Raw genomic sequence first — 14,934 nt, forward strand, 5'->3', positions numbered from 1 at the left:
CTGACTAACCTTCACCTGCTGAGTCAGAATCACTAATTCAAATGCTGTGACTTGTTCTGAATGACAGAAGACAGCTGAATGCTGGTACAGTTTTAGGGTATTTAAGATATAATAGAAATTTTCACATCTTTGTGTGTGTGTGTGTGTGTGTGTGTGTGTGTGTGTGTAAGACCACGGCATGGAGGTCAGTTCTCTCCTACCACATGGGCCTGGACACTAAACGAAGGTCGTCATGGCTCTGAGGCAAGCACCAAAACCCTCTGAGCATCTTGCTGGCTCCTGAATATAATTTTTATAGTCCTAAACGGAGCCATCATGTTTAAAAGAGACAGAGAGGCAGGGAAAGACAGTGCTGAGTTATCTGCTGCCTGGGGTTAAATGGGGCACTGCCCCTTTAAGAACATCTCAGACAGCAACTTACCCTCAGTCCCACCAAGAGTGGGACCTCGCTTGACCTGTGATGAATTTAAACATTTTTAAGCAAGGAGAGATAGAGATTTTCAGTTTTTAACCCTACCATTTCTTTTTATTGCCTACACATGGGTTCCAATTAAACTTTCTTGTGTAGTTCAATGGGTTAAGAATAATTTGCGCTCAATTCTACTTTACAAACACCACCACTACCAACATTGAGACTTAATGAATATGAAAGAGCAGAAAAATGCATTTCTGTCTTCAAAACCACTGCTGAATGATTGATTCATCAGCAGAAAAGTGGTGGGGGAGGGGCGGGGGGACGGCAGGCATCGCATGTGCACTTGCTCAGCTGAGGTAAATGGGCAGGCAGGACTTTTTGTGGAGTGAAATGTCTGCGGTGGTGAACACAGATGCACAGGCTTTAGCGTTGGCTTCACATCCTCATCTGCTGCTGATGCCCAGCCCAGGTCAAGCTCTTGCTGAGACAGGCCCATCCAGTGAGAGGGGGAGGGGGAGGAGATGGGAGGGGGAGGGAGGGGCCGTGTCTCTTCAGCAGGTCTCTTTGCTAGGCTGCAGTGCTCTTGGGCATTTTACTCTGCCCCTTCCTGCTTCTCCCCCTTACCTTGAAGTAGGTGTTGATCTCTAAAGAAAACCACGTCATCTAACCTTTATCACAGTCCCTGGTTCTAGAGCATCAATAATCCTTCAGCGTCTGAGATCTGTACTTTCTAAAGCTGTTGTTATCACGGGAGCAGTCCCGAAATTAAGAATGGTTTTCACGGGTGGGGAAGTAACTGCCATTTACCTTGGAGGCGTTTTGGACGTAACCTCATGTTGACTACTCCCCATCTGTCTTGTAGAAACAGTTTTTTCACATCACAGATAAGAGCACAGTGGCTGAGGGAAGTCAAGCTACTTAGTTATGATCTGTAGCAGTGGTTCTCAACCTGGGGGTCAAGTGACCCTTTTATAGGGGTCACCTAAGACCACCAGGAATATCAGATGTCTGCGTTACAACTCACAACAAAGTCACAGTTATGAAGTAGCGATGAAGTAATTTCATGGTTGGGGTCACCACAGCATGAGAAACTGTATTAAAGGGTCACAGCATTAGGGTGGCTGAGAACCACTGGTCTACAGCTAATGGCTCAGGACAGACTCCCAGTCTCAGTTCATTGTATTCCAAAGCCCCTCATCTTCCTGTTGGCTTCATCTATGCTCTCTGTGTGTGGACGCTCTCGAAGAAGGAAAACTTTATATGGCGCTGAGGACTAGACACCACGAAAAGTCTAATCCTCCCCGCCAAGCCACCTCCAAGGTGGCTACGCAAAGGTGGACAGACTCACCTGAGAGGCCTCGGAGGTCCCGGGCCGTGACGAGGTTGGAGCAGACATGCTGATGTCTGTAGATGGACTCCGACAACAGGAAGTGCAGGTTGTGCAGGGGCATGGTGGAGATTAGGGGTAGCATCCCATCCTGGTGAGGGATCTGCACGGAGATGTGGATTCTAGGGGAAAGGAAGGCAGTTCAGCTCAGGGACCGGCAGGAGTGACATCTGAGCACACTCGGTGCTTGTTACTGGTTTGTCTTTGCCGGGGAACTTTAGCGATTCTTTTCCTCCCTTGAGGTTTTCCACGCAGAATTTATATCTGAACACGAGGGTGTAGACACACATGGAAGGTCACTTTCACTCTTAATGGACCCTCAAGACTCATGGTAGTCAGGAAGTACAGGTCCCCCCAACCCCATTTGCTTGAGTGGCAGCCTAGTCTCATTAGGAGCTAAGGTTTAGTGACAGTGCAGCAGCTGTCCCCATTCTTTCTCCATGTATATCGAGGGCTGACATAGTTAGATGCTTGTGTGTGTGTGCGCATGTGTGATGTATGTTGTATGTATGCATGTTTGTATGTGTGTGGGTGCACATGTGCCTTCACGTGCCCTTGAGGAAGCTGGAAGCTGATGTCAGGTGTCGTCCTGAAACTCTCTCCACTTCAAGGCAGGGTCTCTTGCTGAGCCTGGAAGCTCACTGGTTCTAGCAGTCTTAGCTAGCCAGGTTGCCGTGGTGAGCCAGTCTTGTACTCCTGAGTGCTGGGGTGACAAGTGGCTTCAACAGCAGCTCAGTTTTTAAATGTGGGTTCTAAGGATCTGAACTCCGAGTCCTCACACTGTGTGCTGAGTGTGTCAGTCGCCGAGTCATCTCCCCAGTCTGTTTTTTTATACGCTTTTAAGCATTTATTTTAGTAAGAGAACAATGAAAAACAATTCTTAAAATTGTATTCTTAAAATTTCAGGTCAGTTTCTTGATCTTAAAATAGTCATCTCTTGCCTCTGTCCTCTTAAGTGCCCCCAACACCCTGCATTCCATTCTGACCGTTCTCATCCCACAGCGACCTTCCCTCAGCCCTGGGCAGCCTTTGTCCTGGGCTGTCTGTAACTTCTTTATACTGGCTGCTGTTTCTTGCATGTTTAGAGACTGCTTATCTTGCCTCCCCACGCTGAGGACAAGGACCATTTCCTTCATTGCTTTTGTCCCTGCAGTACATGTAGAATACAACTCAAAATAAAATATGAACTTAATAAATACTGGCTCAAGTCTGGGATGCAAGCAGAGCTGTACTTATGGGCTGCATTTGTTTTCATTGCACAAGTTTAAATTTTCACAAAGCCTATTGAGAGTGGGCTTGGGTTTCTAACGCTTGTCTGTAAGCTCATTTCCCCTCCCCCCAAGGGGAATCCAGACGTGGGGTGTAAAAAGCATGGCTCTTTAGCCAGGAAAGGGTCAGTGCTGCCCTGTTCTATTACTTAACAAAAATAAACTGTATTCTTTTGGGATGAAGAGAGATCTGCATATGTTTGGGCCCGCTCAGATGCTCACCAACGTAAATGCTTAAATTCTATGAAGTATAATGAATATGTATGGCATGAACCCGTAGTCTCTTCTGCTATGCAAAAGAATGGAATTATAATCATGGTGGCAGAGGAAAAAATAAGTCCAGTGACTTGTAGTTATGACTGTGTTATTACATATTAGTTCAGCATCTGTTCAGTAAGTGAGTTCTGAGGACTGGAAGCCCTGAAGTAGATGGTGGAGATACAAAATAAATAGTCCTGATCTCTTCTCTTATGGTCTTCACCATCTACCCCACACCACATGGTTAACAAGAATGATGATAACTCACTGAAGAAGGCATAGATGGGCATCAGAGGAGCCTCTAAGTCAAGATGGAGCAGATGTTCAAAGTGTTCCTAGAAGACAGGCTGTGGGCACCACATTATAGAACAAGAGGACCTAAGTACTGCAAGTGGAGTTGGGGGCTCTTGAGCACATAACCTGAAGGAGTTTGAAGTCCTTGGAAGTACGGTGCTTCTCTGCAGGTGTGGGGCAGGTGAGGTAAGTGAGCCTAAGGAGACAGGTGATGAGCTAGACCTTGAGGGGCCTTTGAGGAAAGCTTTTCTTCTGAAGCTTTAATTACCACTACTTAATTTTGCGAAAGCATCTTTCATTGATCTTCCCCAGCTGGAAAACACATAAGGATACTTGAAATCCACTCCCCGAGGAAATCATTGCCTGACCTGTTTGGATGTTCTTTGTGTTTGACGTCCAGGTACTTCAAGGTTGCAATGAAGGATTGTGCCTGGAAGCCTCGAGCGGTCCCAGCCACTACTGGGGTGTGGCAGATAGCACTGTCCGTTCCAATGGTAACCACATTGCTCCTCAGTGGGGTCCCTACATGGCCCACCTTGTCCACAGCCTTGGCCACACAACGCACATGGAACCTCCGGCTGAAGTAAATGCTGTCTAAGACCTGTAGGAAAGATAAAGGATCACAGACAGGAATATGCCGCATGAGCATGTTTTCATATTTGATGGGTATGATACAGCAAGCTCTGTTACAAAGTTAGCGATGGAGGCCATCCATCCATCCATCCATCCATCCATCCATCCATCCATCATCCATCCATCATCCATCCATCCATCCATCCATCCATCCATCCATCATCCATCCATCCATCATCTATCCATCCATCATCTATCCATTCATCCATCCATCATCCATCCATCATCCATCCATCATCCATCCATCATCCATCCATCCATCCATCCATCCATCATCCATCCATCCATCATCCATCCATTCATCCATCCATCATCCATTCATCCATCATCCATCCATCCATCATCATCATCCATCCATCCATCCTTCTATCCATCCATTTATACATCTGTCCATCCATCCTTCCTTCCATCTACCCATCCATTTATTTATCAGACAGTCAATGATATCCACCATGAACCAGGTACTAGGGTCACAGTAGTAAATTCTTGTAGTATGAAGGGATGAGACAGAATATAGGTAAAGGTGGAGCAAAGGCCCCTAAACAGTCTACAGTAACTGTATCAATTGCTCTCTTTAGACCTGAGGTTTAGCATAAGGATGACATAACTGTTGCTTTCATCTTCCAGCAAGACTCACTGGCCTCAACCATGCTTCTGCTGCAGAGAATGGGCTGCAATGGGGTCAAGGCCTAGACTCATGAGACGTAATTCCTTGTCTTCAGGAAAAAGTCTCCACTCTTTTCCTTAATGACTCTTCTGGTTTGGAATCAGCCTTTCAAGAGTACAAGGAAGAGGCGCTGAGATGTCTGGCCAGTGATGTCCCAACCTCAAAAATCTCTTGCACAGACTGCAGCTTGCCTCCCAAAGAAATGTGTTCTCTTCTTGTTACCCCAACATTAGCAGCTTTTCTTCTTCCCACTCCCAGACGTCCTCCCACTATTGGCTGAGGAGGGAGGCTGACTAGAGAGGTTTGTTACTGATCTCAGTCAGTCAGATGCCCAATAAAGTTTCATCTTTTTGTAGAAATATGCTCACAGCATCCTGGCTTTTGTAGCCCTTCCCAAGTAACAAGCAGAGAGATTGCCACTGCCCACCCCAACCCCCAACCTTGCAGAGGTCGGCATTCCAGACAAGCTTGAGGCAGACAGTCTGGTCTCTGACACCTCTTGGCCTTTGAAAGTCTTTTTTCAGATTCCTTAGAATTTCCAGATATAGGGGCAGGAGGAGAAAGGAAGGTGAGAGGCATTATCAGTCCCTGTCACCTGGACATGTCAGGTGCTGTGTGTGTGCATGGGTAGTACAGGTCAGGAAAATTAATTAGTAGTTCTGTGTGCCTTAGACCTCCCACCAAGCAATCACATAAATGTAGAAATTCCTCCCATGGAAACAATTTTCACTCAAGTCCATTAAAAATTAAAGAAGATTTTTTTCCCATTAAACTTTTTTAATTAGCTGCCACCTCTTTATTTATTTATAAATGGACTTGGTCTAGGAGGGGTGTTAGGCCTGTTACAAAAATGCATAAACATGATGGCACTAAATAAATAATTGAAGAAATGAATATGAAGCAAAGGAAACCGGGGGAAAGAGCGTCAGTCACCAGTGCAGGAGCAGACTTAGAGAGCCATATCGCTGTGCATTTAGTAGTAGTTTAAAAAATGTAATTGGCTCAAATATAAGGATCTGTTGAAATGGAATTATATACTTACAATATAATAAGCTGTTAAGTCTTACTTTAAGTGTTTGTCTATCTGTCTCTGTGTGCACACATATGGGTGTGCATATATGTGTGTACTGACATCTTGGGTTCTTGGTTCTTGTCTTCCACCCTCTTTAAGGCAGGGTCTCTCTGTTGTTCGTCAATGCCCTGCCTGCTTCAGGCTTACAAGCTTCCAGGGTTTCTCCCGTTTCTACCACCCACCTCACCTCAGGCTCACTGAAATGATGCACTACCATGCCCAGTTTTATGAGTGTTCTTGGGATTCAAACTCAGGTTCTCACGTGTGTGCATCGAGAGCTCAATCTTATAAGCATCTCTCAAGCGCTTAAGTTTTTAATAATACAGAAGGCCATTTAGCCTTTGTGAGCAAAATGTGTCGAAGACAATAGCTACGGTACGTGCCCCTGACCTACTGGACTCAAAGACGATAGTCCGAGGCCCGGAGCTAGGAAAGCGTGCTAGCCAGCTCCATCCGTGCTGAGCCTCCACTGCCTCCAAGTCTCTTTCAGAAAAACAATGACACTACTGGTGTTTGAAGAAATCTGCTGGGGGCACTTCTCCCAAGTTTGGACGAACATCAATAGTCCTGGTCTCTGGTGGGTGGGAAGGTGTGGGGTGCTCTTTGAAAAAAATAATAAAACAAAAAACAAAAACCAACAGCCCCAGGAGCTCTTTTTCATGTCTTCCACACAGTAAGTGGTCTATCCCTCAGTTTACAATTCACTCCCTACTGTGTGCCATTCATCTGCCGGCTGTTTGAAGATTTGTAACTGTGGTAGAAATCAAAATTCATGTCCTCAATAAGTTCATACAGAAATACATACTGAATGGTTAAAAAAAAATACATAAAAAGGAATCACTTAATGGTACCCACCTGGAACCCGGGACTTGTTTAAGCATTTATAATCCATATTTGTCAGTGATCTTGTCAAGTGGATGAATGGGAGACATTATTTTACAGTTTGGGTGACTGAGAGAGGTCAGAGAACTCTTTTATATTAAGTGGCTGAAAGGTAGTCAGACTGAGGGTTTTACAAAGACACCAATAGGCAACTGCTTAGTTCCTTCCTAGGACACCATGTGACTTTTCCTAACATTATTTTTCCTAACAAATTATTATTATTTTATTCCAAATGGCATGCACAGACCTCACGGAATTTGACAGACCAGAGCTACACCAGCTCTTTCCCTTCTGATGGGTCAGCCTGACTCACCTTGTGGTTGACGCTGGTGAATGGTGTGTTATCAGTGATGGTCTCAAAGGGAGACCGGGCCCCACTGCCATCGGTGGGTGCAGCTACTTCCCAGCTGAACTGCACAGATGTTTGGTTGATACCAGCCTCGATGCATTGCTCCTTCATGACAGCATACCTGGGGTAGTGGGGGTCACAGGGGGTGACACAGACCAGCGGGTAGCCTGGGGACGGGGCTTTCTTGACTCCTTCCTTTGCTAGCTCTTCCACGTGATCATAGTCAGCAAGAGTGACTACCTAGGAAAAAGCAGCGAAACTTCAGGCTGGGCTGAGGAACACGAAGATCAGGGACGACCATACCCTTCCCCAAGACGCTCAGAGCCTCTTCACGGGGGCTCTGTAACCCACCACAGGAAACTGCACGTCTTTGCCAGGCAAAGATGAAGGTACCATAGGTGGAAGAAATTCTGTTGGAAGCTTTATTATCCTGCCGACTGCATTCTGAAACCAGAGCCTTGTCTCTTGTGTCTAAAGTAAACTTTATTTTCTTTTACACATTGGAATCCAGAGTCTGTTACTAATGGCAGCTGCTAATTTAGAGGCGCATTAAATTGTTAATGGTGCACAGAGGCACACTTGGCCAAAGTAGGAAAAATAAGCAGGTGCTGTGTTTGTCTCAGAGTCAAGTAAGAGAGAAATTTTGAAATAGTCGTCTCCTCTAAAAGAGACTAGTTAAGGGAGATTAGGGGTATACTGCTGGTTACTTGAGGCATGGATTGAGCATCTAATGGTGACCTTGGGCATTTTCTTCTTAATGGTAAGGTTATTGCATTCATTCTATGTCTCCCAAACTGATAAACGCAATCCACATCTCTGCGTATAAATCCCATGTGAGGAAAGCATGCAGAATGAGAGATATGCAGTAGCATTACTTCTTGCTCTTCCCGCCTCCTCTGCCAGATCCTGTGGAAAGAGCTTGGTCTTGCGTCAGAAATGGGTTTTTCTACCCTTAGTGCCGTTAGCATTTGTAACGAAATAACTGCTTTTTGCTATTGGGGGCCATGGGCTTCGCAGAATCTGTGATTCTACCCGCCAGATGAGCACAGGACCATGTGTGTACCAAGGAGAGATGTCTCCACACATGTCCCAGTGTCCCCTGTAAGGAGATGTGGAAGGAGAGCCAAGAAGCACAAACAAGTGCCATCTTGTGTCCCGTTCTCATCTCCTGGCCACTGAGGCACAACACCAGCCATCCTCTGGATCAATCAACTCACAATGGGCGGTGCTGGCAAAATGAGACTCCCTGCTGCCTCCTGGTCTAGAATTGTCACCGTAGCAGTAGTCACGTCCCCAAGCACTGCTTCCACTGGGTCATCTGGGCCAAGGACTAGTGAAAAGGATTCATGCCATTCTCGATCCTCATTGGACAGGATCTCCACTTTGAAGACGATATGGTCCACACCTTCAGCGAGAACAAAACAAAAAGAGCAAACACACACCTCGTCAGGAGAACGCTCAAGAGAGTGTAGGCTGACACAGCTTGGACATCACATTACAATGTGCCTCGTCCTTTCAGGGCTCTCTCCTAAGCTGACCGCTAATCACTGCAGACCTGTCTCAAGTGAAGAATCTGTTTTACAGACCAGAGTCTACCTGCAGTAGAGACACGTCACTGCAGGTTTACTATTCTACACCATACAAGGATTAACGGCCCCTGCCTGACACAGGCTGGCTGTAATAAAAATCTATGATCCAAAGTACACTTCATCCTGGTTACACTTTTTTCTTTTTGCTTAATTTTTCTTCCATCCTTACACCACACACACACACACACACACACACACACACACACACACACTTATGTGGCTGTGAGAGCTTAAACACAAATGCCATTCAAGATGTGCCCTAAAAGACAAAGGCTAAAAGGCCAGGCTTTGCAAAGATAAGAAGAGGGAGTGAGATGCTGGGAGGAGGCAGGCGAAGGCTTTAGACATTCACTCCATCTCTTGTGAAGTGCATGGCAGTAATGACTCCTCCTTCCCTCCTTCTTACATCTAGTTCATGTTTCTTTTGCCCTATGCTCCTCCAAACCTTAAACAGCAAAAGAGAGAGTAAAGATGCTTGAAGAAGAAATGATACAGATGTGGAAGATTGGAGCTACCCTTCCAGAAAACACCTGATAGACATGCCAGAGAGGGAATTTGTGTTGGCTAGTTTTATGTCCACTTGACACAAGCTAAAGTCACTGGAGAGGGCAAAGCCTCAGTAGAGAAAATGCATCCAAAGATATGGCTACAGGCAAGCCTGTAGTGCATTTTCTTAGTGATTGATGGAGGAAGATCCAGCCCATTGTGGATGATGACTTCCTTGGACTCATGTCCTGGGTTTTATAAGAAAGCAGGCTTAGCAAGCCATGGGAAGCAAGCCAGGAGGCAGCACTCCTCCACGACCTCTGCATCAGTTCCAGCCCTGTTGGAGTTCCTGTCCTGACTTCCTCCAGTGATGGACTATGGTATAGAAGTGTCAGCCAAACAAACCCTTTTCTCCCCAGTTTGCTTTTGGTCTTGTTATTATTATTATTATTATTATTATTATTATTATTATAGCAATAGTAATCATAACTAAGACAGAGCTGAAAGACTTTTAAAGATCCTATGAGATGTCAGAGGTTTGGGGACCTCTATTCTGAGCCTCTGGGACACTAGTCAGAATGTCTCTGAACAGGTATGAACAGTGGTGCCTTGCTGGTTACACTGCAAATGGTACCAGGATCTACAGTAGACACTTAACGTTTTTTTCTTCCCAGAAAGTTCTATTAAAACAACAACTAGCTTACAATTCAACTTCCCATCTGCCTGACCCATTTCCTCTCTCACAATGGTTCTCAATCTTCCTAATGCTGTGGCCCTTTAATATAGTTCCTCAGAAACCATAAGATTACTTGTGTAATAAGATACTTCATAACTGTAATTTTGCTGTTATGAATCATAATGTAAATCTGATATATAGATGGTCTTAGGTGACCCCTGTGAAAGGGTCACTCAACTCCCAAAAGGCAGTGACCCTCAGGTTAAGAACCCCGGCTCTATCAAATCAATATGTCAGACAGCCAAACTGCTGTTGTGACTTGATTCTGGTTTTTTCCCTCTTGCCAAACCCACCACTGTTTTTGTCTTCAGAATAAAATGTTTTTAAGTTTTTAACCGGATATCCTGTTTCCCAGTAGATCTAAAGCCAACTGGGATTGTATCTTCCAGATTCCAGTAAGTCCTAAAGGGCCTAGCACAGCATTTTCTACCATGCACTGCATGGTTTATGTGTTTGTGCTGTTTCTGTATTTAAAATAAAGTATTGTTTTTGTTCAGTTAAATAACAAGCTAACAAAAATTGTTTCATATAAACCCAAATGCTCAGTGTGTTCTGTGCATAGATGATTATGTTTTTTAAAACTAGCTAAAATGTTACCTGAAATCTCAAATACATATTTTAGTAAATGGAAGATTGCACACTATTCCTTAGCCTCTACCACTGAGTTTAAGGAAGCCTCTTACCAAGTCTGAGAACCTACAGAGCCAGGATATTATTGAAAGTATTATATTCTAATTCAATATCTCAGCATAATCCTTTATTCAAATGTAAGACATTTACCTCTCTATTGGGAAAAAACCCTAGCTGGGCAGTTGGTGGCCCACACCTTTAATCCCAGCACTAGGGAGGCAGAGGCAGGTGGATCTCTGTGAGTTCACGGCCAGCCTGGTCTACAGAGAAAGTTCCAGGATAGCCAGGGCTATGCAGAGAAACTCTGTCTCAACAATACCAAAAGGAAAAGAAAACCCTATAAATTAGACACGTTGGGAAGGGGAAGGGATTGCTTTGGGAATGAGAAAGACATGAGAGGGCAATGGGGAAGTAAATAAGATCAAAATACATTATTTATAGTTATAAAAACATCATAATAAGATCCATTGTTATGTATAATCAATAACTTATGTGGACATAAAACCAAAACAACAATTAAAAAAAGAAAGACAGAAACAAAGAAACAAAAGGAAAGAAAACCCAGAGACTGAAGTTGGCATTCCATTACCAGGACTGAATTTCAGGACTCTGCTCTTGGGGTAATAATCCACACCAGACTGGGCAGAGCCGTCTCGAGTGCTGCATCGGATCTTGGAGGTCCTGTTTTGATCGCCTCTGCGGATGACCCTGATGCTCAGAACTGCAATGGCATCTGGCCCTGCAGGTTCCCGGACTTGGTATGCGGCTTCTTCAAACTCAATGGTGGGGGCTGGGAAATGTGGGCAGGAAAATAAAAGCAAGTGAGAATTACTCAAAAGATCAGACTCCTAAGAAAATAGCTTATAGCAACAGGAGAGAACTCTTCCCAATAGCACAGCCGAATGGTTGGCAGTCATAAAGATCAACCAGTATTTACCCCTGAGCCATATTTTAGACAAAGGAACTGATCTGGGCTCCTGTAGGTGTGATGTCCCTACAATGCATGGTAGCCAAGCTTCCAACATGACATGCTAGTGCAAGAAATGTTTCTAAACTAAAGCTTTTAACATAGAAATGCTCACAATTTATCAAGGGACTAAGACATAGTAAGTACTTGATCAATACCTATGGACCGATTATAAAACAATCTTTTTTGTTATAAAAATGCTCCACATTTTTAAGGTTTATAGTGTGTCTCATTTAGCTATTTCTTAAGTATATTGATTTGGAGTATTTGGACATCTGTCTCAGTGTTTAGACCTTCCCATGACAGCTTTTTTCTAAGGCCTCACAATTTATTTCAGTCAGTACAGTTAGTTTAAGAACATAAACATTCTTAACTCAGCACATATATTGGAACACAACTGTGTTCCAATAGAAATAGTTTTCCCCCCATTCAAATTTCACGAGGAGAAGAATGTTAGGATGTTGTCAGAGAATAATATAAAATAATGGGAAATTGAGAGCAGTTATTAATTTTGTATCATCATAGTAGGTTACAGAATATTTTAGAAAATTTTCAACTCTATCTTTTCTTTCTCAGAAAGTTTCATCCTGACTATGCAGTTTTAGGTGGATGCTCTTTTAAACACTGGAAGGCTGCTGAGCAGGGTGAATTTGTTACCTTCCGAATGCTTTTCTTTCATCTATAGTCGCATATGTACATGTGTGTGCAGATGCCCACAGCGGCTACAAACAAGCACTGGATCCCTTGGGGCTGGAATTATAGGCCATTTGTGAACTCCTCAAAGTGGACACTGGGAAATGAAGTCCAGTTCTGTGCCAGAGTAGACACTGCTCTGAACCACTGAGCCATCTGTCAGCCTCAGTCTTGTAGGGTCCTGATCATTTGGGATTTCTTTATGCCTGAGAAAGGTTAGCCTTTGGGATGAACCTAAGTTTTAGGAAGGAAGGGCTACTACAACTACAACTCTCTCTCTCTGTCTCTCTCTCTGTCTCTCTCTCTGTCTCTCTCTCTCTCTCTCTGTGTGTGTGTGTGTGTGTGTGTGTGTGTGTGTGTGTGTGTGTGTGTGTGTGTCTTCCTGCTTGTATACCCATAGGGACAAGAGGTTCCTCAGGTATTGTTGTCTAAGAGTCATCTACCTTTTTTCGGAGGCAAGGTCTCTCCCTGGGAGCCAAGGCTTACCAACTAGGCTAGGATAGCTAGCTAACCAGTCCCAGGGATCTTCCTGCTTCCACTTCTCAGCACTGGAATTATAATTACATCTGGCTGCTTATGAGAATGCCGAGGATTGAACTCAGGTCTCATGCTTGAGGGTCAAAGACTTTACCAACTCCGGACTGAAGGCCAGCTTTTCTTATTGATGTCCAAGTTGGTTCCTGTCTTTTCACCAGAAACTGTAGGAGCCTTAGCACTCTCACAGAAGCTAAGACCACAGAGTCTAGAACCCAACAAACCAAGGCTCTTACACAGTGTCGCTGCACAAAGCCGTGTATCTAAAATGCAAATCAAGAGCTTTGTGGATGCTATTTCTTCCCGTAGCAGACCGATGATTATTGCCAGAGTTAAGTAAAATCAGCTAATATAACACGTGGAAGAAGGACTCTAAGCATTATGTAAAAAGCAGGGTTTGCATTATTATATATTCATCTGTTAAAATAATCTATTTTAGTAAAATAATGGTGTTTTGATTTAAAAAGGGGCTCCTAGGAGCAAACCACACATGTTGCCACTTCCCTGGAAAGGGATGTTCTCTCCCTGCCCCTGGGCAGCTCAGGAGGCTGTTTGCTTCTGCTGCTGTGAGAATTCAATCAGAAATCAGACTTGTAGGCAGGCAGCGGTGACCTGGGTTAGTGCTTAGGACTTAAATGTTTCTGATTGCATTTCCAGCTCCTCCTGACCTGTGGCACCTTGCCAGGACTTTTATACTTTGCTTTAAGATTCCTGTTCTACCTTTTAATTATACTTGTTCCTTATCTTTGACAATGCAGGGGATAATGAGATTAAGAATTCTTGTGAACTTTCTGGATCCCCCACAGAAGGTGACCATTTGCTAGGAACACTCTAGATAAATATTCAGAGGTTGCCCTAAAGAGGTGCTTCTCTAGCTCCTTCCCTTCCAAGACACTGATGTTGTTGGTTAGCCTCTCAGTTCATGTCCCAGCCTCCTAAGCGAAACCCAAAGATTGTCTCTTCTGTTACCATCTTCATCATTGGATATGGTGACAGTGGCTACACTGTTCTTCCCAATTCTGGCTCCACTCCAGTGGTTTCCAAGAGGATGGCCAAGGTAGACCCTGAACTGCTCCTCAGGCTCAAACATGGAGTCATCATGGATGTAGACAGTGCAGTTCTTTGCCTATGACAACACACAATATATATTTAGTCTTGTAGCAGGACCAATGACAGGCAGTTTTCCTAGATGACATTTCCCCCCTTTGTGCATCAACAAATTGACATGAATTCAAAAATATCTCAACAGTTTCATTTATAAAATAGAACGTTTAATTCTAGCAATTTGTGCCTGACTAGGATGTACCTCAGTGACAAGGTTTGCATTATAAAGACATTCTGAACCACTGGAAAGTTTTGGTGAAAATTTGTGAAAAATCAATACAATCAACATTAAACTAAAACACACCCAAAAACTGTGGTAAGCTCTCCCACATGGTATCTGGGCTACATGACACCGCACATGTTAACAAAAGGCAAATGACTAATTAATAGGGTTAGCATATGGCTCTTTTTCATGGAGAGGTCAATAAATTGCTTTTCCTTTGTAAAAACTGAATACTCTTGTAAGAAATTCAGAAAGGCACCATCTTAGGTTAAAAATATTAAATTTAAATGCTAAAGAACTTTCAGATTGGATACCAAATAGTATATAATCAGAACACTTAAAAAAATAAAATAAAAAGTAACATGAAAACATAGCCCAAGCTTTTGGTGGTAGGAGGAAACCAAGTGTTTCTCAAATAGAATATTATCCACTGAGGGAGGTGTGTGTGTGTGTGTGTGTGTGTGTGTGTGTGTGTGTATGTATGTATGTATGTAAAATCAGCCTCAGTGGCACAATTTTATGATAGAAACTGGGACATTTGTCATATGACCATTTTAAATTTACTACCCAACTATCTTACACAGGCTATGTGTGGTTAGGGAGACGTTCCAAACCATACTTTACAAATCATGCTAAATGGCAAGACTTCCCCATGAACATTTGTATGTGGCTTCTTAACATCCTTTCAAAATCCTAAAGAATGGCCTTTCTTTCCCTTCAGCATCTTTCCTACAATATGAATTCATT

At 43.7% G+C, this 14,934-nt stretch overlaps 1 protein-coding gene across 1 annotated transcript in view; it reads right to left on the minus strand.

The window, feature by feature from the left end:
• FRAS1 (Fraser extracellular matrix complex subunit 1) overlaps positions 1–14,934 on the minus strand; it is a gene marked incomplete at its 3' end in the record, with an annotated part of 385,808 nt that overhangs the window by 15,529 nt on the left and 355,345 nt on the right. Inside the window, exons 60-65 of the mRNA XM_080924732.1 lie at positions 13,830–13,986; positions 11,256–11,456; positions 8,443–8,630; positions 7,190–7,465; positions 3,991–4,223; positions 1,764–1,924 (exon numbers count right to left, since the gene is read on the minus strand). Of these exons, the coding sequence (XP_080780858.1) occupies positions 1,764–1,924; positions 3,991–4,223; positions 7,190–7,465; positions 8,443–8,630; positions 11,256–11,456; positions 13,830–13,986 (1,216 nt within the window). The remainder of the gene's footprint in view (positions 1–1,763; positions 1,925–3,990; positions 4,224–7,189; positions 7,466–8,442; positions 8,631–11,255; positions 11,457–13,829; positions 13,987–14,934) is intronic.

The sequence above is a fragment of the Micromys minutus genome, assembly GCF_963924665.1.
Source record: "Micromys minutus genome assembly, chromosome: 11".
Classification (NCBI taxonomy): domain Eukaryota; kingdom Metazoa; phylum Chordata; class Mammalia; order Rodentia; family Muridae; genus Micromys; species Micromys minutus.